General features: G+C 39.2%; 2 protein-coding genes across 2 annotated transcripts; both read right to left on the bottom strand.

Annotated features, from left to right (window-relative positions):
• Positions 1 to 13,237: 13,237 nt before the first annotated feature.
• Positions 13,238 to 16,166, bottom strand: LOC108543326 (olfactory receptor 2A1/2A42-like). The gene has a single exon (XM_017893759.1). It carries the CDS (start codon positions 14,810 to 14,812, stop codon positions 13,880 to 13,882), a length of 933 nt encoding a protein of 310 aa, XP_017749248.1. The 5' UTR covers positions 14,813 to 16,166; the 3' UTR covers positions 13,238 to 13,879.
• A 4,934-nt stretch (positions 16,167 to 21,100) lies between these two features.
• OR2A7 (olfactory receptor family 2 subfamily A member 7) lies at positions 21,101 to 23,049 on the bottom strand. The gene has a single exon (XM_017893757.1). The coding sequence runs from the start codon at positions 22,851 to 22,853 to the stop codon at positions 21,921 to 21,923; it is 933 nt and encodes a 310-aa protein (XP_017749246.1). The 5' UTR covers positions 22,854 to 23,049; the 3' UTR covers positions 21,101 to 21,920.
• Positions 23,050 to 23,336: the final 287 nt, after the last annotated feature.

Genomic DNA, 23,336 nt, shown 5'->3' with positions numbered 1-23,336 from the left:
TTTTTTTTTTTTTTTAAGACAGGGTCTCGTTCTGTCACTTAGGCTGGAGTGCAGTGGCACAATCATGGTTCATTGCAACCTCAACCTCCCTAGGCTCAGGTGATCCTCCCACCTAGCCTCCCCAGTAGCTGGGATTACAGGTGTGCTCTACCATGTCCGGCTACCTTTTTTAAAAAAAAAAAAAAACATTTTTTTTAGAGATAGGGTCTCACTGTGTTGTCCAGGCTGATCTCAAACCACTGGCCTCAAGCAATCCTCCTCCCTCAGCCTCCCAAAGTGCTGGGATTACAGACATGAGCCACTGCACCTGGCCTCAAATATTCTTATTACTTGGAAGTAAACCATCTAATACTTTATTTGACCTGAGGATTTAAAAATAGCTTTCATTTAAAGAATATGATGTGACTCATTAGGAGTGTGTCGGCTCATCAGATCTTAAGTTTTACTTTTTGAAGTAGGCAGGTTTGGTCATGTGCAAAGAAATGATTTCAGTCTTACATATTTACATAGAAATCATGGCGATGTTGGATAATTTGTTAGTCATAAAATAATTTGCCAAATGTTTAAATGGCTAACTTATACATATATATCATTTAAAACATATACAATGCCTGAATGTTGTATGTGCAACTGGGTTATATTTAATTTTATTTTTAGTATGTTCTTTCACTTTTTCCACAAATGAGATTTTCTTTGTTTCACATAGAATGAAAGAAACAATGGGGTGGGGGAAGGGGTGGAGAAATAGAAGTGTCTTTCAAGTATACCGATTATAGTAGGCAAGATTTAAGCAAGCCAGAAATTCCAGATTCAGTCTAAGGATGGTAACAAACAAACAACAAAAAAACCCAAAAAATGATATTTAGGCATTCATTCATTCATTTGATTTATTGATCTAGTAAGTGACTAAAAAGGTGAAATACATTTGACTCTATATTGTGCCTGGAATATGGTAGGTGTTCAATAATTATTTATTGACTAACTAGATATCAATTTGATTAAATATGAGAAAGCAAAACATTAATGAGCTCTCCACATTCTGCTGTGAATCAGGTTCTCAGGCAGAGTAAACACTGAAAGAAACAATAAAAATAGCAATTAAAGAGCCATGGGCTTAGATGCACATTTATTAGTTATATGACCTTGAGTGTGTATCTTAGCCTCTCCAAGCTTGTTTCCTTTTTTTAAAAAAGGAGAAAAGTGATAGTAACTATTTTATGAGGTGGTTGTGAAGATTAATTGAGATGATATGAGTTATACATTGAACACATTCCTGGTGTGCAGTGAACACTCAATAGCTGAGATCAATTATCATCAGTCTTTAACAATTTCTCGAGTAGCCTGAAGATTGTATGAACCTGACAAACATTGCCTCTTCAAGGTTCACAATAGTCCCTTAAAACCATGATCCTCTAAAGCTTTCGTAGTCTTGATTATAGCAGTGGAAATCAACGTTAATTTTATGAGTGATGTATTCTTTATTTATTTAAATCTGGCATCAATGTTTATAGCTTTGTTGCTTTCATGCAGTTACTTCTCTATCATATAAAACAAAATTGGCTTAATTCTCTATATACCTACATTATTTGTGATAATATGTTCAAAGAAGTTAGCATGAACTTTCCCTCAAACTATCCCCATTGCAGAAAAATAATCAGCACATATTTAGAGAGGAGTGAATTTCTTTACCAATGTTTGTAGTGGATGTGAGAGTTAACCAAGAGTAGGAGCTAGACAACATGTCTAGGAGGAATTCATGGTAAAGTAAAGAAAGGCAGCCTGGTTAGCTCCTACATTTGGACTCAAGGATCTCAGAAGAGTGAAGCACCTGAAGGTTTCTGGGAGTTTCTGTGGGAGCTGCAGAATCTTTGCTTTTGTTTCTGATTGAAAATGTATGAGAATCCTCAGCAAAGAAGGTGTTATTCCCTGATAGGCTCAGCCTGGTTGACAGCTGAGGGATCACTGGAGGAGCTGGGCCATGAAAACTCGTGCATGCTCACCTCCTTGGGGAAGGAGAGATAAGACAATTGTCTTTTTCTATTTCTGTTCTTAACCCCAGCAGGATGCACAATTAAGAAACACAGACAGCCACAGAGCACACCTCTGAGACAACATCTCTCATTACAGTCCCGAAATGCTTGGATTTCATGAATCCCAGCACTGCCCTTCTTCCCCAATCTCCAGATGGTTCAAGTGAACCTGTCAGGAGGCAGGAATAGTGTGACAATGAATAAGCTCCTGGCGGGAACCTCTGGAGCTCAGCCTCTCCCTGATGTAATCTGGGTTCCTTGTGTTATAGCAGAACTGGGAAGAAAGGACCCTGAAAAGTTAGCTGATTCCAAGTGACCCTCTGAGGTGTGGAGATGCTTTGGGGAGCTGGTGAGGGAGGCATGGAGCAGATTGGGGAGTCCACGGAGGAGCCAAGGTGTCCCAGTGGGGCTTATTAGAACCTGCTTGAAGGGAGGGTCTCGTAAGACACAAACCACCACTGTAGATCATGTATTAGAATTATTCTTTAATCCTTATTCTGAAAGGGGAAGAGTGCTGGATTCAGAGCCCACCTCAGGGGAAGACAGGACCCTCTCCAAGGTGGCTTCCCTAGAAGCTACTACCTCTCCCTGGAGGGTGGAGATATTTGCTGGTCAAAGGTATTCTCATGTTTATTTCTATTTCTTTCTTCTACTGGACATAGGAGGATTATGAATTTTACGTTAAGCAATTATGCAATTTACAAACTAATGACTTTATTACAATGTGGTCTTTGACCTGCTGGGGTTATGGAATAAACCCAAGGAAAATTTTGCACAGATAATCACGGTGTGAGAACATGCTCACCTGTGTTCCAGCTGTATATGTCTACAGTGAATTGCTTTGAGGACACACAAAAATGCTCCTGATCATATGAAAAGTCTAGTGCCTAGTAGGCCATCCATAAACATTAGTCTTTTTTCTTTAGTTTTGTTTCCACACCCTGGTGAAATGCAACTGATATAAATGACAGCAAGCCTATGAAAACAATAATTTTAGAACTTTTTGCTGTATTCCTCATCATGTGAACATCAGTTAGAAAAAGTCATTTTAAGGTAGAAAACAGAAAATGTGAGATAAAACAAGTTAAATATAAGGTTTTTCTGATGCCAAACAAATTAATTTAGGAAATGCATCACCTCAAATTACATGTTTCGTCACATATCAAGTTGAAGCAGCTTTAGCTTCTAAAAATGGTCAGAGTAAACATATACAAAACAAAAGTATACGAATGAAAATAACACAGACAGAACAGTCCCATCTTAGTAGAAATGGATATGCTTACATATATTTGCATGATACGCCAGTATGCAGAAATCAGGAAACTGCCTTTTGGGAGCAAGCAGTCAACTGAAAGTTCTGTGAATAATAGCTTTAGAGAATTCATTTCTATATAACCAAAACCTTAGGAACATTGGTTATGAACACACATTTGAGGGTATAACAATTAAAAAAATAGAAAATAATTAGTAAGTAAGTATAACATTTGGGAATGTCACACAAACAAAAACTTAGCAAAACCCTTTAGGAACATGAATATCAATTGCTATAACTCAAAATTGTCCATATTCTGTTAAAATTAAACTGAAATAGCTTATCTTGAAGAGAGTAAAAATGACACAAAAGTGTATGAAAGAACTCAGCACACGAATGGAAACATTTACATGATCTGCCAGCATTGGGCATTTGATTTCACTGGACATTTATAACTTCTATGCTTAAAGTACTTGTAGAATTTGACCACAGAGTTCATTTGAGACTAATACAGACAAAAGCTAACATAAGATGGGTGAATTTAGCCACCTTACAGAGTAAATTATCATAAGAGATATTTTATAAAAGAGCAGCTAATAATGTTGGGAGAAACAACCAAGACATAGGTAAATATGTCTTCAGGATGGCATGACAGAAATGGAATGAGGAGAGAGTGAAAATGCTAATGTTCTCAATTATAATCATGAATAATTGTGAGTTAAAAGGGCAGAAGTTCATTTGAAATCCTTAGAAACAGGGAACAAAAGAGAATAATTGTAAGGACTTACTTTTAGGGTTTATTTGTTTCAGCTGCTAGTGTTACCTTAACTAAGACAAATTCCTTAAAAGATGTGGGGTCTTCCTCCCTTGCACAATTGTCTCTGGACTTAACTGCCAGTATGGGATTTCCCAACCCTTTTATATTTAGGTGGGGTCATGTTCTTATCAAAGGTATACAAGCAGAAGAGACTTGTGCAGCTTCCTGGGCTGCAGTGTGAGGAGGGCATGCATGGAGGAGGAGGGCATGCCTCCTCCATGTTTGGCCTTCCCATCACTGGCTGGAAGTGAAGACCCACAAGGCCCTAAGATGGTGGTACCATGCGATAGAAGGTGCCTGGGTCCCTGCATCACTACGTGGAAGGCTGTCTCTCATACCTGCCTAGCACTTTACATAAGCAAGATGTAAACTTTTCTTTTGTGATTTGGGAGTTTACCTGTTACTGTTTATCCTACCTAATACATTATTTAACATTATTGTGGCAATGAGAGGAATGAGGAAGGGCCAGTAACTCTACAGCTAAAGTATTAGGAGTTCTCGAGATCAATTCATATTATAAAAAGCATCCACATATGGCATGAAATACTGACTTTTTGCTTATGTCATGCAGTTATCTTAGAGTCTGAGGAATCATGGTTTATTTTGTGTCCTATTTGGTTTCTTATGCAAATTATTTTAATTAATGATATAAGTTAACTTACTTAAACATAGCCTAATATTGAATAATAATATAAGTGATACAAAATGATATTTTTGAGGAAACACTTTGATACAATTTAGCACAATCCAGCAAAATTCTAAACTGCTTTTAATAATTGCTTAATTTTGGCTTTTTCTAAAATATATGAGAAATGTGCACTATTTTGAGCACTTAAGAGGCCAGAAGTTTTTTTAGAAAAGGCTTTTTAAAAATTCTAACATTAATACATGTTTCCTGTAATATTGTTGAAAAAACATAGAAGTGTTTATTTCTCATAGCTCATCCCTCTTCCTAAAGCAACTTCTGTTGACTGCTTAATGTGCATCACTCCAGATCATGAAATTAAATACAGATATATGTAAATAAACGTGCATACATGTGTACTCACATGCACATATACAGGTGTATGAATTTATGTATAGCTAGGAGACTTCCCTGCACAAATGAGAAAGTGTGATAAAAATGTTACTTGCTTTCTTCATTTAGCTATATTTGATGAGCTATTTTCATTGCAGCTCATTTTAGATAATACTTATTCTACTTAATAGCTGTGTAACATATTTTTCATAATTTAGTAATTTCAAAATTAATTAACACTTGATCTTTTGAATTTTTGAAATCAGTTTAATACCAAATCCATGGACATATTTCTTTGTGCAGTTACATATGTAAGTATTTCGGTAGAATGGATTCTTAGAATTAGTATGCGTGTTTTAAATGTTGGGTAAATCATTTCAGTTTTTTAAATCCAAAATGTGTGCCAATTTATACCTCTACCAACAACGTCTTGAGTGTCATCAACATCACATGTAACACCTTTTTCCCCTCACAATCTATTGGGTAAAAAAATGATATCTCATTTTAAAGTAGATTTCCTGATTGAGGTAGATGACATTGTCATATTTATTGGTATGTTGTGTTTATCCTGTTGTCTGTATCTACATATTTTTATCCATTTTTCTCATGGATTTGTGTATTACCCTTTTGGCTTTTTCATATATGTTAAAATATATTAGCTGCATTACTATCCTCTTTCTTAGGATGAAATTTCAGGCCAGTCAAAAATTCAGGCTCATTTTACTCAAGCATTAGTTAATCACGGGTAGAAAAGACTCCATAGGTCCAGGCTGGAGGAGACTGGTATAACTTAGTGTAATAGTTATAGACATAGTCTCTGGCCTTTGGAACACCTAGAGAAAAGTCCTTCTGTGCTACCTACTAGCTGTGTGAGGTGTACTTAACATCTCTGTGCCTTGATTTTTTTCATGTAAAAATTGCATATAGTAGTAATACTTCCCTCTGGCAATTGTTATAAAGATTAGATTAGACATGAATGCAAATGTGTAAAACACTGTTTGATATGAAACAAGTACTCAATAAATGCCAGGAATTAATCTTATTATATCATTTGTGCAATGCCACCACAAATGTACAGATCTGGGAAACTTTGTAAGTAAAAGTTATTCTTAATCTTTTTCAAATAGGGTAATGAAACTATTTTTACTTCCTTAGAGAGGACAGTTAATGTGAAACTTCTTTTGCCTTATTCTCCAAGTCTTATGCCATTCACAGTTCTTACAGCATAAGTATATTGAAATCATTAATTAATTTGGTGGTTACACTTGAATTCCTATTATTTGTGAGGCTCAGGAGTTCGTTATATTCAATTATTCTCAAAAACTCCATTGAACTTTGTCTCCTATGTAAAAGAAAAACAACATACATTCTAGGAAGTTAATGAAAAGGCATAGCATTTGAGAACTAAAAGAAACTTAACAATCGTCTAGTCCAACATTTCATTTTATATGTGGGGAAACCAATGTGCAGAGGAATTAAGTGACTTCTCTGAGGTCATGCAGTGAGTAAGTTGTAAATTGGGAGAGAAACCCATAATTTTGTGAAGTATATATTTGGTCTTTGTCCCCATTTCCTGGCATACAGTTTCTAAAACTCTAGGAATCCCCAGATAAGAGTATCTTTTGTATGTCCTGTGGTTTGAATGTGTTCCCCAAAGTTCATGAGCTGGAAACTTAATCCCAAGTGTAACAGTGTTGAAAGGTGGGACCTCTAAGAGGTGATTAGGTCATGAAAGCTCTGACTTAACGAATGGGTTAATGGTGTTGTCTCAGGAGTGGATTTCTTATGTGGAGATTGGGTTAGTTACAAAAGCAAGTTTGTCCCTCTCTCCTCCTCTCACCTTTCACCATGCAGCAAGAAGGCCCTCTGCAGATGCTGACACCTTGATATTGGACTTCCCAGATTCCATAACTCTGAGAAATAAATTTCGATTTTAAATAAATTACCCAGTCTGGGACATTCTGTTATAGCAATGCAAAATGGACTTAGACGGTATGCTAATGAGATGACTGCTGGCAGGGAGCTCCGAAATAACTTTAGGATAGGGACTGGTTACCACAAAAACAAAGGCATGTTTAGTGGGTTGGGACTTTCAGCCTATACCCCAACCTCTAGGGAGAGGAGAGGGCCTGAAGTTTGAGTTGACCACTAATGGCCAATGATGTAATCAGTCATGCCTGTGTAATGAAGGTTTTACAGAAAACCAAACAGGGTTTGCAGACTTTCTGGATTGCTGAACACATGGAGGTTCCTGGAGGGTGGTGTGCCCAGAGAGGAGGACATGGAAGCCCCATGACCCCTCTCCCATACCTCACCAGATGCATCTCTCTCATCTGGATGTTCATCTATATCTTTTTTAATATCCTTTGTAGTAAATGGTCAAACATAAGTAAAGTGTTTTCCTGAGTTCTGTGAGCCACCTTAGCAAATTAATTGAACCTAAGGAGGCGGGGGCATGAGAATCCCATTGTATAGCCAGTTGATCAGAAGCACAGGTCACAACCTGAGGCTTGCAATTGCCATCTGAAGTGTTGGGTGGGGGAACAGGCTTGTGGGATCTGACACTGTCTTCCTTCCAGTAGATAGTGTCAGAATTGAATTGATTTTTAGGGCATGCAGTCAGTGTCCACTGCAGATTGCTAGGTGTGTGGGGAAAGACCTCAACATATCTGTTGTTAGAAGCAAATTGTTGAGGGACTGTGTGAGTATAAGCAAAAGAGTAGGAAAAACAGCTTTGGTTTTTTTCAATATTTTAGAGAATCCAGATGTCCTGGCTCTGAGCCAGTCATCTGAGGACCAAACCAGGCTGTGCCTAGTAGTGAACCTCTTCTCTTGACCCAACAGGATTACAAAACTTAAAAACAAAGAAATAAACAGAGACAGGTAAAAAAGGAAACAAAAACCAAAACAGCAAATCAAATGGAAGCAGGGCTCTTAATCAAAGTTCATCGAGAAGGCAAGAAAAATAGATATGGTCCGGGAAAACATCAGAACTCTGAGACAGCATTCCATGTCTTGTTTTTCTCCTACTTTTTTCTTTTTTCTTTTCTTTCTTGCTTTTTTTTTTTTTTTTTTTCTCCCTGTTGAGACAAGGTCTTACTCTGTCACCTAGGGTGGAGTGCAGTGGCGCAACCATGGCTCACTGCAAACTCAACCTCCTAGGCTCGAGCAATTTTCCCATCTCAACTTCTGAAAAGCAGCTGGAACCACAGGCGTGTGCCACCTCACCTGGCTAATTATTTTTATGTTTGAAGTTTTTTGTAGAGACAGAGTTTCACTATGTTGCCCAGGCTGGTCTCAAACTCCTGGGCTCAAGCAGTCCTCCTGCCTCAGCCTCCCGAAGTGCTGGACTACAGATGTAAGCCATTGTGCCTGACCTTCACTTTTTCTTAGGAACCATAGATTTAACAGTGAGTCTCTATATGATTAATATTCAAAGTGTGGTCTGTGGATCCGCAGCATCAGCAAGGTATGAGAGATGATAAGAAATGCAAATCTCTGCCTGTTTCATTTGGACCTGTTGAATCAGAACCTGTACTTTTGCAAGATCCCTGAATGATTAACATACACATTGACATGTGAGAAACACCGGTCTACATTATCTAGCAAAGAGTAAAGAATAGTCCTACAGGTCAATGATGGCAGTGCTCACTCTACATACCAAGGACACCATGGGGGCCAATTTAAGATGGTGCATGAATTGACTTCCACTCCCAGAGTGTCATCCGTATCATTTTCAGTAATTACAGCATCTAATACTCTACTCTTTTGCAAGAGAGAGGAGGGGAACACTCTCTCCATGGCTACTGTGTCAGCACAATCACGTTGTGTCATACTATAACCATAGGGTTTGGCAATTTGGGACACTCTTTTTGAAAGACCTATAACCTTTGTTCTATATAATAGGAACAAATATATATCATCCTAGTTTTATATTAGCCTCAAAATATCCTCTCTGAATGTGTTTACAGTTTGTGGCCACTGACAGATGAGATGTAGTTTATTAATATTCATCTCAGAAGAAACTTTTGCAAAAGCTGAATATATCTGGAGCTAAAAGTGATTACATTGACTGCCACTGTATTTAATTACATATTTTATGGAGATCCTTTTTTAAAAATATACAAGTGTGGACTACATGATTACTCATATATTTATTTAGTCAACATTTATTGAGTAACTACTATGAAACCAGCCTGGTCTAGCCACTGAAGATACAAATATCAGTTGGCCCTTTCCAAAAGAATGATTCTCAGTTAATGTAGAGTGGATTGACTGGACTACAGTTCTGTTTCTACCACTTGATATTTCTGTGACATTGAGTAAATTAATTAATTCTCTAAACCTGAATTTCCCCTCTGTAAATGAGAATATTATTAGTACTGAATTCACAGTGTTGATGTGAGGATTATATAAAAAATATGTAACATATTGTCTCATACACAACTGCTAAATAATTTTTAAGCTACAATTACTTTCTACCTTTCTGTGTTCTTCAAATAAAATTATTTTTATTTTTATTTCTATTTTATTTTATTTTATTCTTTTCCGAAATGGAATCTTGCTCTGTTGCCCAGGCTGGAGTGCAGTGGTGTGATCTCGGCTCACTGCAACCTCCGCCTCCCGGGTTCAAGCAATTCTTCTGCCTCAGGTTCCCGAGTAGCTGGGATTACAGGTACGTGCTACCATGCCTGGCTAATTTTTGTATTCCTAGTAGAGATGGGGTTTCTCCATGTTGGTCAGGCTGGTCTCGAACTCTTGACCTCCTGATCCGCCTGCCTCGGCCTTCCAAAGTGCTGGGATTACAGGCGTGAGCCACCGCACCCTGCCCAAGGATTTTTAAAATGTAGAAATCAGAAGACAGTTTAACACTGACAATTGTATCTAAGTACTCAGCAAATAGTTAAAGGTGCATGAATTGGTACAACCAGTGCCTAGTGAGTGTCTACTAGTGCTAGGCAAAATGCTCGTGTTACTGATAAATGAATGAACAGATTCCATTTCCTACTGTTGCAGAGCTCCCCATCTTAGGTGTGAAATTTGATACCTACCTGAGCCATGTTGTCAGGTAAACTTTCAGGTAAATACCACCCAAAAGATTATAACCATTTTAATATCAATAATGAAACTGAATTCCTTTGTCTTGGGGCTGTTTTTAGATAAAATGGTATAAAGCATCCATTTTAATTCTCATCAATTGGTAAGGCACTGTTGTAACACCGCAATGTCTGTCTGCTCTTTCAGTGTTGTCTGTTTCACTCTCCAGCTCAACCCCAGAGTCCTCCCGCCATGCATCCCTGACCCTTGGAGTCACAGTTCTTTCTTGTGACCACTCTCCCACTTTTTTCACATCTCTGTTTAGAGTCAAGCTGCTTCATTTAGAAGATGTATACCCCTTTCTATCCAAAGCTGAATATCCATAGTTTGGTCTTAATTATGTGTTTTGTTTCCCCATCACGAGTTCTCTGATCTTTATCCTCATATATGCTCTATAGAGTCCATGCTGTATAGTGGTTATGGCTATAGGGTCAGGTATCAGATTGTCTTAGTTCAATCCTGGACTGGGTACTTGTTAGCTGTGAGGTACCGGGTAAGTTGCTTAATCTCTCTGTGCCTCAGTTTCTTTATATGTAAGGTGGGATATTGATTATCTTCTGACTCAAAGTGTTATTTTGAGGATTAATTGAGGTAATACATGTGAAATTCTTAGAGTAGTGACTGGCACAAAGTAAATAAGCTCTCAGTGTGTGTGTGTGTGAGAGAGAGAGAGAGAGAGACTGACTATGGGTGTCTTGGTTCTGGGTCTTAGCTGAACTAGTCAGTCTCAGTGAGAACAACCTTTAATCTCATCTTCTTCATGTTCTGCATTTGTCTAGAAGTCCAATGCTTTCATGTGACTCAGCACATAGGAGTCACCATCCAGAACAAGCAGCCTCTCCTGCATGATCTCTGGTCCTCCATGCCTTAGAGAGAACAGATCAGCTCCCTGTGGCATACATCAGATTGTAAAGAAACCTTCCTTCTTTTAACACTTCTGCCTTGGGATACATTTACCTTCTCCTTTATTTGATAACATAGATATTAAAATTCTACATTGATGTGCTATGTACAGAGGCTGGGAGCCAGACTGTCTAGGGAAAAGTCTGACACTTGCTGCTTTCTGGTTTGTGCATACATAAAATAGTGACAATATGACCTTCTTCCTGGATTTGTTATGACTAGATGAAATGACCCATGTAAGTGCTATTAATATGTAGCATATGCCATTGAGTGGTGAGTCAAAATGTTAGCTATTATTACAAAAACTTATTTTGTTTTTACATTTAATAAGTTCTACCTGGGTATCTTCAGCCACAGGGAATAATGAAGAGTTGGGTGGAGTACTTGTTAACCCCTAAGTGAAAGGCATACACTTATTTTACTGAAAAATTTTACAGGCTCTCATATAGTAAAATTGAGAAAGACCCTGGAAGCAAGTGGCATCCTAATCTTAGGGAAGGTTAGAAAGTAGAATTTACAGGTAACACTTTGGGAAGCCACCTAAAATGCATGGGGACCCATCTCTAACCATTAGGTTTGTAGTGAAGATTTGTTAAAGAAAATTAAAATGGAAACCAGACATGGAGAATCACTTAGATGATTCAGGCTGGGTTAGGTCACTTGTGGAATCACTTTTCCTGTAGCAGGGAAAGCCAGTTAGGCCTCTTAAGCGACCTAACCCAGATTGATTTGCAAACACAAGTGAAAATTAACTTGAACTATTTTTTATAAATACTTGTATTAAAGCAAAATGAAATTTAAGATTAACCAATCAGAAGCTGCCAACTAAATTATATAACTAGAGACTTTCCAGCAGTATAGGCCAATGAAGGCAATTGTATAAAGGTAACCAATCAAATATTTTCTTTGCTTTAGTTCCGTGGTTGCCCTGTGAAAGCCCTCCCCTTGTATTCCCTTGGTGGAGCCCATGGACCACTTACAGTTTGGAGCTGTCTGATTCATGAATTGCTATTTGCTCAAGTAAACTCTTTAAAATTTTATTGTGCCTCAGTTTACCTTTTAACAGGATAATAGATTGGATCAGCAAAAATAACTTTACCACCATGGTTGAAGAGCTAGCTAGATACCTACAGTGTCTGGTGAAATTTCCTTTTTCAGGGGTAAGACATTCTAATGAGGGAAATGATCCACAACTGGACTAACCAAGGTGGAAGAGCTGATGAAAAGACACCGGAGAATCATGCTTAGAGATAGATGTGCATATGTACAATACACAGCTCAACACTCAGTATTTTCTGAAGAAGCCATAAACAACCTAAATAGTTTTCTTGGTTACTCATTTTCAGCCTTTTCAACAGGAATGCCCAGTTTTGCCTCTTTGCCAGCTATCAACTACTGAGTTTACCCTGAACTTTGTAAACACTGTTCACTGTTCCCACATGATCTGTAGGGTTCTTTTACTTCTCTTCTCTCTTTTCCCCTATATATGTTCTTTTTCTTTTCCTTTTTTGTTTTCTTTTTTGAGACAGTGTCTTCCCCTCTTCCCCAGGCTGGAGTGCAGTGGCGCAATCTTGGCTCACTGCAACCTCTGCCTTCCAGGTTCAAGCGATTCTCATTCCTCAGTCACCAGAATAGCTGGGATTACAGGCATGCACCACCATGCCCAGCTAATTTTTGTATTTTTAGTAGAGATCCAGTTTTGCCATGTAGGCCAGGCTGGTTTCGAACTCCTGGCCTCAAGTGATCTACCCACCTCAGCCTCCCAAAGTGCTGGGGTTATAGACATGAGCCACCGTGCCTGACTTATCTCTTCTTTTACGTTTATTCCTTCACTCGGCCTACTAGTTAACTCCTGTATGTGAGTTAATAATTTTTACACAAAATTTCTCGGTGCATGCAACACAACTAACTAAATACCTCTGAGTTGTTATTTAACAGGGAAAGTGCAATTGTGTGAGAATGGACAAGTGTGCTGCTGGGTTTTGGGAATCACTTCTTTGGCTGAACCTTTTTATTTTCTTTTAAATCTTATGACATATGCTGTTAGTGAGTTTATATAGTTCGGTGTATTAGTCCACTTTCACACTGCCATAAAGAACTACCCAAGACTGGATAATTTATAAAGAAAAGAGGTTTAATTGACTCACAGTTCCACATGGCTGGAGAGGCCTCAGGAAACTTACAATCATGGTGGAAGCCAAAGGGGAAGCAAGGCATGTCTTACCATGGCAGAGCAGGAGAGAGAGAGAGAGAGCAAAGAGGGGAGTGCTGCACTTTTAAACCATCAGATTTTGTGAGAACTCATTCACTATCAGGACAACAGCAAGGGGGAAATCCCTCCCCATGATCCAATCACCTCCCACCAGGCCCCTCCCCTGACATGTGGGGATTACAGGGATTACAATTTGACATGAGATTTGGGTGGGGACACAGAGCCAAACTGTATCATTTGGTTAAAGAAGTAAGTGGCCTGCATTTAACTTTTGGGACTGGAAAAATGAATTAAAATAATTTTTTAGTTTACAGATATTAAAGTAATTGTGAAATAAAAGAAAAAATCATCTGATAAAATCACATCTCATAGAAACCCAATGAATGCAACACGTCTAAAATTTTATCTGCAAAAAAAGAGAAAAGGCTTGCCCTTGTGTCAGTAAAGCACAGATAAAAAGAAAGTAATAAACTTTTCTGGATTGATGCAATAATAGGGCATCAAGAGTGCAGGTGACAACGGAGGCTGGCAGTTCAAATGTCACACCCTGTTAGGAATGACTTTCCTTGCACAATGCTCTTCTCAGGGCACCCTTGACCTCTACGTTCCTCAGGCTGTAAATCAGGGGGTTCAGCATTGGGTTGAAAAAACTGTAAAATAGAAAAAGGATCTTTTGCTGCTCCTCAGGATGGCAGGACTTGGGGGCCATGTACATGATGATGGCACTGCCAAAGAAGAGCCCCACCACACAGAGGTGGGAGGAGCAGGTGGAGAAGGCCTTTCTGTGGCCCTCCCCAGACTGGATCCTCAGGATGGCCATCAGGGTGCGTGAGTAGGAGACCAGCACCAGGCAGAGCGGCCCCACCAGAAAGAACACACAGGCTGCAAAGATGACCACCTGGTTGAGCCAGGTGTCAGCACAGGCCAGCCTGAGAACAGACAGGATTTCATAGAAGAAGTGGTTGATTTCATGAGGCCCGCAGAAGGGCAGTCTTAGGATGAGAACCACATGGACCAGAGCCAGGAGGGAGCCACATGTCCAAGAAGTGATGGCCAGGGTGATGCAGACTCTCCAGGTCATGATGACGGAATATTGGAGAGGGTGGCAAATGGCCACGTAACGATCGTAGGACATCACCACCAACAGGAGACATTCGCTATGTCCAAAACTCAAAAAGGGAAAGGTCTGCGCCATGCAGCCAGCAAAAGAGATGGGCTTGGCTGGATGCAGGAGGTTCACCAGCATCTGAGGCACCGTGTTGCAGGCACAGGTGATGTCGACAACACCCAGGTGTGAGAGGAAGAAGTACATGGGGGTGTGGAGTCTGGAGTCCAGTGAGATGAGCCCCAGGATAGTCCCATTCCCCAGTAGGGTGAAGGCATAAAACAGGGAGAAGAGCCCAAAGAGGAGAATCTGAATCCTTGGGTCCAGGAGAAATCCCAGCAGGAGGAACTCTGTGACCATTGTCTGATTTTTCACCATTTCACTAGTAAAAAAACCAACCAAACACACAAACAAACAAAAAAACAAGCAGCTATGTGACACACTTTTTTAAAAGTCTATTTTATTTATTGTTTTATAAATTTTTAGTTTGTGGAAAATTGTTAGTAAATGTCTTCAAGAACTCATTCAGTTATACATAAGTAAAGTTTTACTTGAAAACTTGCTGTTAATTCAGTCCTTCATATTTGTAACAATCGCTATACCTGAAATCCCAAATGCAAGAAATTATTTTTCGAATAGAAAAAGGGTAGCTGACTTCAGCAACAAGAATTGCAATATACTATATAAGTAACCAACAGAAAGAAATTATTGACAAATCAGTAATTCAGTTTGGCACTTGACAAATGGCAGCATCAACGAATTAGCAGTAAGATGCTTAGCCTGTGAATTGGTGGTATGCTGAATTGATGAATTTGTCTTCTTGACCTTGAATCTTCGATCACAGTTTCCTTAACGTACTTCAACATGGTTTTTGGTGCAAACATTTGTCAGTGCCATTGCAATAACAAAATAACTCGAGGCTTATCTACTTTACTGAGATTAAAGTGAGGAAAGGCACTGTTTTTGGCCAGTCCCTAGTTTAATTGTTGTCAATACCAATTGGGATATTAAGCAGTGTTTCCCAAGGATGTAAGAGACAGACCTGCACTCTGAGAAATAAATTTGTGAAACTCACATGTAACTGATGAGAATAACAATCTAGAGGTGAGAAACACTACACTTTCAGGAAACATGTGAGTGGAGAGTTTGAGGAGCTTCCAGAAGGCCACTGCTGGTGCTTTGATGGAATCTCTGGGAGGCAGAGCAGAAGAATGTGATTCATTCAGTGAGCCCAAGTATAGTCAGTTGTGTGGTGTGCCGGTCTGGAGAAAGACTGTAGGAAAAAGAAGGCAGGTAACCAATACGGAGTGTAGTCATCAGGCCAGAGGGGCAGCATTTGGCAATGCATCCTTAATGACATTCAGGGTAAGGAAAAAGAGGAACCAGCTGCCCCAGGATCCTAGTCACCTGGTGATTCTATGTCTACAGTCTGGATAGATGGTTTGGGTAAATAGCCCTAGCTAGTAAAATCTCTAATTAGCCCCTCTTGCTCTGATGTCATATTCATCAATTAACTGTTAGGTAATAATTTATCTTCTTGAGCAGTTATTTCTACAAAGAAGAAATGTGTTGAGTAGTAAAGTTCTTGGCTCCTTTTGCAGTCACATTTTGAAGTTTAAATAAATGAATGTTTAGGTATTCTGGCTTATGCATTTTCCTCTTTTGATTTTGGGTAGTGTGATGCAGTTCCTGAACAAAATTCCTAAAGCTGAATTTAAAATGTGAGGACCAGACTCTGGGTCAAGGAAACCTCACTGAAGCAAGTGTTGCGGAAAGAGACAGATCCTTTCTAACAGCAACAGATGAGATCTATTTTCTTATAAGCATTATTGATAGGTGATCAAGTTACCTTGACACAAAAATAATCTAAATAATATATTAAACATTCCTCACATGTGACCAGGACTTATTAAATTTTAGGTTGATAGTAAAAATTTCTCAGTAGGCGCTGTCACATGCACCTGTAGTTCCAGTTACCTGGGAGGCTGAAGCAGGAGGATAGCTTGAGCCCAAGTGTTCCAGAACAGCCTGGATAACATAGCAAGCCCTCGTCTCATAAAATAACATAAAATAAAAAATTTATGTGTTTATCAAACTTTCTAAATTTACTTTTTAAACTCATAAGGCATAGAAAAATATTTGACTGTGAAAGATATGTACAAACCCACCCACTTATAAAATAATAACTTCCTTTCTCAATTTTTCATTTCCCTCAAAAGGAAGACATAAAGGAAAAAAGAAACACAGTGAAAACCATGATTTTGGCCGGGCGCGGTGGCTCACGCCTGTAATCCCAGCACTTTGGGAGGCTGAGGCGGGCGGATCACAAGGTCAGGAGATCGAGACCACGGTGAAACCCCATCTCTACTAAAAAAAATACAAAAAAGTAGCCGGGCGCGGTGGCGGGCACCTGTAGTCCCAGCTACTCGGGAGGCTGAGGCAGGAGAATGGCGTAAACCCGGGAGGCAGAGCTTGCAGTGAGCCGAGATCGCGCCACTGCACTCCAGCCTGGTGGACAGAGCGAGACTCCATCTCAAAAAAAAAAAAAAAAAAAAAATGATTTTTTGAAGCCAACTGAAAGACAGGTGTAAAAGAAGGAAAATAAGGTACCTGATAGTCTGCATATCCTTTTAGAACAGCAGTCCTGTTTGATTCAGTCTTGATTTCTTTTAAAGAAATGGAGGGGCATGTTCATTTTATATCCCTTTAATTGTGTATATTAATACACATTTGTCAAATGACATATAAATAAATATAAGCAAATGAATTAATAACTAAGTATTGATGTCCTTATATTAGATCTGGTTTCTTTTATAGTATAGTCTCATATAATTATGCCAAGTTTAGCCCCTTCCTCCCAAAAGAAATAAAATGCTACAGTTCAGAAGAATTTCATCCCTAATGATCTGAATTAAAATGAAATTTTAAAAATGTGTCAAGAACAACAGGAGGATTCATAAAGTGTTTAAACACTTGAATTTTGAATCACTTCTCTTTTATCTTTTTTTAAATTTTATTTGATACCTATGTGACGTACTTAATGTTAATTAAAGACCATCAAGAGGAAACCAGAGTAGATTTCTAGGGGGTTGGAAGGAATGGACTGGGTGATTTTGCTCTACCTTGACACACCTTCTAATTCCAAATGTAGCTTTCAGGCATAGAGATGTACATTATGTATGTACAATTTCAGAATTTTAAAAAATGACAGATTATCTGGTTAATACATGGTAAGGAAACTAGAATTTTAAAGTAAATATCTAAGAAGGCATTTGTTTCTTTATATATAAGCAAAACAGCATAACTTTATCGAACCTGCATTTTAAAAAGCAAATCTCAAACTTTAATGATCTGTCAGATTCTTTTCTAAAATTTTGAGCATGGGTGAAACAGAATCACTAAAGTGATTACCTATAGTTAATCTGTGGCTCAGCTGAGCTGCAGGGCTGTTTACTTGTAAGTAACAAGCAAGAAATGAAAACTGATTTATTGCTTACATAGTTATGAGCCAAGACTTTGCAAAGTTGTCTTATGGAGTCATAGTTGATAATGTAAGTAAGTTTTCTGGATATAAGAACTGTCGTGGGCCATGAAGAACTGAGTGTCAGTTTCATGTAACTACTGTCTAAGCAATAATCTGGTAAAGGCTGATAACAATTGATCCTACTCTTGAGTGCTTCCTGTGAACTGGGCACTGGAGGAGCACGGTGTAGCAAGTTGATGGTTCTGAGCTTATGAAGATTTCATTGTGAAGATGTGCCTCGGGAGGAAAAGCAGAAATAAATAAAAAGGTATACATTAAACAAAATCCTATAAAAGAAAACTTAAAGTATTATTATTACATCATTTTCCTACTTTGTTATACCACCACTTCCCACCTCAGTTCTTTTTCTGTACTCTTTCCATGTGCACCACAAAAACTTATCCTCCAGTCTATGGAAAATCTAATATTTATACATACTTATTTAGTACATTCCAGGTGCCTTATGCCCTCTTTAGTGCCATGCTCAATTTAAGATAAGACACTGATTTAGCATCCATTTGGGTTTATATTCATTGCAGTAAATATATTCTCATAGATTAGCATGTATTGTGCTGTACTGACAATAATTAAATGCATAATTTATAAAACAGCTGACCTGTATTAATTTTCCTGAGATGTAACATCCCTCCATAATATACTGTGCTATACTTTCCTTTGGCTGGGAAAATTATTTTGTACATTTTATCAAAATCTAGGAAACAGCAATTTCTGACTTCTTTTGTGAGTGTCATCTTTCCCAAATAAATCTCTATCACATAGATATTTCTCCACCAAAGAAACATATATAGCCAAGTCCTAAACACTTTTACATAATTTGCACATCAAATGTGCATCTATTTTTCCCCTGGAACTACTGATATATAATATGAATGATGAGCATATATGTTTAGCCATAAAATAAATAATTTACTTCCCTTCTCAATACTTAATAAAAAGCGTCAGTAACAGAGTGAGAGTTAACCAAAGCCTAGGAGCTACAACATGTCTAAGAGGAATTCATGGTAAAGTAAAGAAAGGCAATCTGATTAGCTCCCACATTTGGACTCAAGGATCTCAGAAGGGTGAAGCACCTGAAGGTTTCTGGGAGTTTCAGTGGGAGCTGCAGAATCTTTGCTTCTGTTTCTGATTGAAAATGTATCAGAATCCTCAGCAAAGGAGGTGTTATTCTCTGATGGGCTCAGTCTGGTTGGCAGTTCAGGGCTCTCTGTAGGGACTGGGCTATGAAACCTCCTGCATGTTCACCTCCTCAGGGAAGGAGAGGCAAGCAATTGTCATTTTCTATTTCTGTTCTCAACCCCAGCAGGATGCACAATTAAGAAACCCAGACAGCCACAGAGCACACCTCTGAGACAACATCTCTCATTACCATCCCGGAATGCTTGGCATTATTTGAATTTCATGAATACCCACATTGCCCTTGTTCCCCAATCTCCAGATGGTTCAAGTGAACCTGTCAGGAAGCAGGAACAACGTGACAATGAATAAGCTCCTGGTGTGAACCTCTGGAGCTCGGCTTCTCTCTGATGTAATCTGGGTTCCTTGTGTGGCAGCAGAAATGGGAAGAAAGGACCTGAAATATGAGTTGATTCCAAGTGACCCTCTAAGGTTAGAGAGGCAGGGAGCAGACAAGGAAGTCCAAAGTGTCCCAGTGGGGCTTATTAGAACCTACCTGAAGGAAACGTTTTTCTAGGGGACGAAACACCAGTGCAAATCCACTGCTGGAAATGTTTTCTCTAATGTCTATTATGAAATGGAGAGATTTTGAGTTCAGCTCCTCTCGGGAGGGGAGGAAAGAATCCTCTCCAAGGTAGCTTCCTCTAGCAGTTTCCTGCCTCTTATGGGATAAGAAGATTTCCTGTCTAAGATATTGTCATATTTATTTGTATTTTGCTGAGTTCTTTTACTGGATATGAGGCAGTCAAAATGTTATTTGGAAATCTCCTATCAGTCAGTCATGCAATTTAGAAGGATGTTAGTTCCATAGTGTGGTCTCTGACTTCCTAAGGTTTAGAATAAACTCAGAGGGCAATCTGGCACAGTTATTAAGGTTTGGGAGTATGCCCATCTGTGCTCTGACTACACATCCACCGCGAGAAGAAACATACATGTAAGGACACCAAAAACACTATATGGAAATCTTGTTGCACAGTAGGCCACCCATCAATCTTACAGCTTTCCTTTTTCTTTTTATGTTGCAGGTGACCTGCAGAAAATGTAGAAATCAGGAAACTGACATACAAAAGAAAAAGTTAGTAGCAAATGGAAACAACAGTTATAAAATATAATATGGTATATAGTATAAAATTATACTATAGTCTACTTTTAACCTATTTTATGAAAAGTATACCATAGTAGAGTTTTAAACTATTTTATACTATATAAATAGTATAAAAAGTATAAAATAGGCCGGGCAGGATGGCTCATGTCTGTAATCCCAGCATTTTGGGAGGCCGAGGTGAGTGAATCAGCTGAGGTCAGGAGTTCGAGACCAGCCTGGCCAACATGGTGAAACCCTGTCTCTACTAAAAATACAAAAATTAGCTATGCATGGTTTCACGCCCCTGTAGTCCCAGCTACTCAGGAGGCTGATGCAGGAGAATTGCTTGAACCCGAGAGACAGAGGTTGCAGTGAACCGAGATCGCACCACTGCACTCCAGCCTGGGCAATAGAGCAAGACTCTGTCTCAAACAAAACAAAACAAAACCAACCAAACAAACCAAAGAAAACAGTATAAAATAGTTTTGGGACATAGTTTTATATCTAACATGATATGACATTCAGTTATTGTGTAAAAATCTATTTTAAGATACAAAAGTAAATTCATTGAACTAAGACAATAAGAAATTAAATATAAATGTTTAAGACCAAACTTAAACCTAGAAAAAATATCATCTCAAAATGACATGTTTCCCATGGCATAGGAAGCTGCTATGACTTTTAAGTGTGTAGGTGATGGATTTTGAAATCTTTCTACATTTTTCTTTTTTGAGAAATTTGGGTTTATCTTGAAAACCCTGAGTTAGAAAAATTAGATTGATTTCATTCCATGGCAAACACAGGAAGATGTATACTGAATTATATTTTTTAAAAATTTCAAACTTCGAAGATTGTGAGGTTGAATGAGGTCACCTCCTGAAGCTTCTATACTAGGAATGCTGATCCATGATGAAGGACAGGGTTCAATTTATTTTCTTTAGATGATCCACCGTTGAACAATAGAGACAGGGTCCCTCACAGTCTGTATCCAAACAGAGCCCAGATTTTTACAGACTGATCGAGGCCTAATGCTCAGACCTACATCTCTTTAGAGGCTCACTTTGCAAGGAAAAAAAAATCATTCTGCCCTAGAAAGGGGCTGTAGGAAGTATTCACAATGAGTCCATTAATATCAGGATCTCCTGTTCCAGGAAACTCTTACTAAGTATTACAAAGGAAATTTTATGTGCTCACATAAGTTTAGAAAACACTGGCTTAAAGCTGGAACAGAATTATTCTTTCCTAGAGAAGTTTTTACAGCGTTCGCTGTGCTAATATGAATTGTGATCCCTAGACAGAGGCATCTGATGGGAAGTAAGTCTCAAACTTATTTGACCACAGAACTTATTTTTAAAGTTCTCTGAAGGGACCAGTGTTTTGAGGAAAACATTCTGGGAGCTATGGGACTGGATCAAAAGCTAATGAGGATATTGTAAGTGGTATTGTCCTGGTGTGGAGTAGCTGCGGCACAATTTGAAGAGATAAATTTCTAGAATTCATCCCATATCTGCTGAATCAGTCATTTAAAGGCAGGGCAGGAGATAGCTCTGTTTTAAATAAATGTCTCAGATAATTCTCATGTCCACTGAGGGCAGAGGTCCCACCAGTACAGAGTTGGGTTAAGAACTGCCCAACGACGTAACTAACTTCCTACGTCACTGTCAATCACAATGCCATAATCCTCTTCATAAAGCCCTTTCTACTCCCAGCACTCTCTTCAAAGTATTCTTCACTTCTGAGTTCCTAAGACTATAGATAACGGGATTGAGCATGGGATTGAAGAGGCTGTGAAACAGCAGGAGATATTTCTTCTGCTCCTTGGGGTTCCGATATCTGGGTCCAACATACATGATAATGGCTGTGCCATAAAAGAGTCCAACCACACAGAGGTGGGAGAGGCAGGGGGAGAAGGCTTTCCTCTGACCTTCCCTTGATTGGATCTGAAGGATAGCACAGAGGATGCACATATATGAAACTACAATTGTGGACAAGGGTCCCACCAGCCCAGAAATTGCTCCGGCCAAGACCATATTCTCACTGATGTGGGTATCTGCACAGGCAAGTTTGAGAACAGCCAAGATTTCACAAAAAAAGTGATTAATTTTCTGGGGCCTACAGAAGGGTAAAGGTAGAAGTAACACAAGATGAATCAAGGATAAAATGACTCCAATGGCCCAGGAAGTCACCGCTAGGGTGATACAGACTGTCCAGGTCATGATGGCCAAATATCGGAGGGGGTGGCAGATGGCCACGTACCAATCATAGGACATCACCACCAGGAGGAGACATTCTGTGACAGCAAAAGTGGAAAAGAGAAAGGTCTGCGTCATGCAGCCCGCAAAGGAGATGGGCTTGGCTGGATGCAGCAGGTTCACCAGCATCTGGGGCACTGTGTTGCAGGCGTAGGCGATGTCAACGACCGCCAGGTGTGAGAGGAAGAAGTACATGGGGGTGTGCAGTCTGGAGTCCAGTGAGATGAGCCCCAGGATGGTCCCGTTCCCCAGCAGAGTGAAGACATAGAACGGGGAGAAGAGCCCAAAGAGGAGCATCTGAATCCTTGGGCCAACGGGAAATCCCAACAGGAGGAATTCTGTGATGGATGTTGGATTGTGTCCCATATCCCTATGACAGAGGAAATCAAGTTAATGCTCATGGTTTAGGAGAAGTGTTTAAAAATAGATTCATTTTAACTTGTTTAGCACTCTTTGGTGAATTAGAAAAGGGTTCACAGACAGCCGCAGTGAGTTTTTGTGTTTTTAAATGAATGCTTAAAGACCATTTGGTAACACTAAAAGAAATGTTTAAAAAATATATGCAGGCTGGGTGCAGTGGCTCACACTTGTAATCCCAGCACTTTGGGAGGCCGAGGCGGGCATATTACCTGAGCTCAGGAGTTCGAGACCAGCATTGACAAGACGGTGAAACCCCATTTCTACTAAAAATACAAAAAATTAGCTGGGCGCTGTGGCGTGCAACTGTAGTCCCAGCTACTCGGGAGGCTGAGGCAGGAGAATTGCTTGATCCCGGGAGGTGGGGCTGGCAGTGAACCAAGATCACACCACTGCACTCCAGCCTGGGTGACAGAGTGAGACTCTGTCTCC

This window comes from Rhinopithecus bieti, unplaced genomic scaffold (genome assembly GCF_001698545.2).
Source record: "Rhinopithecus bieti isolate Rb0 unplaced genomic scaffold, ASM169854v2 scaffold_23862, whole genome shotgun sequence".
Lineage (NCBI taxonomy): Eukaryota > Metazoa > Chordata > Mammalia > Primates > Cercopithecidae > Rhinopithecus > Rhinopithecus bieti.
This window is presented reverse-complemented; position numbering and strand designations above follow the sequence as displayed.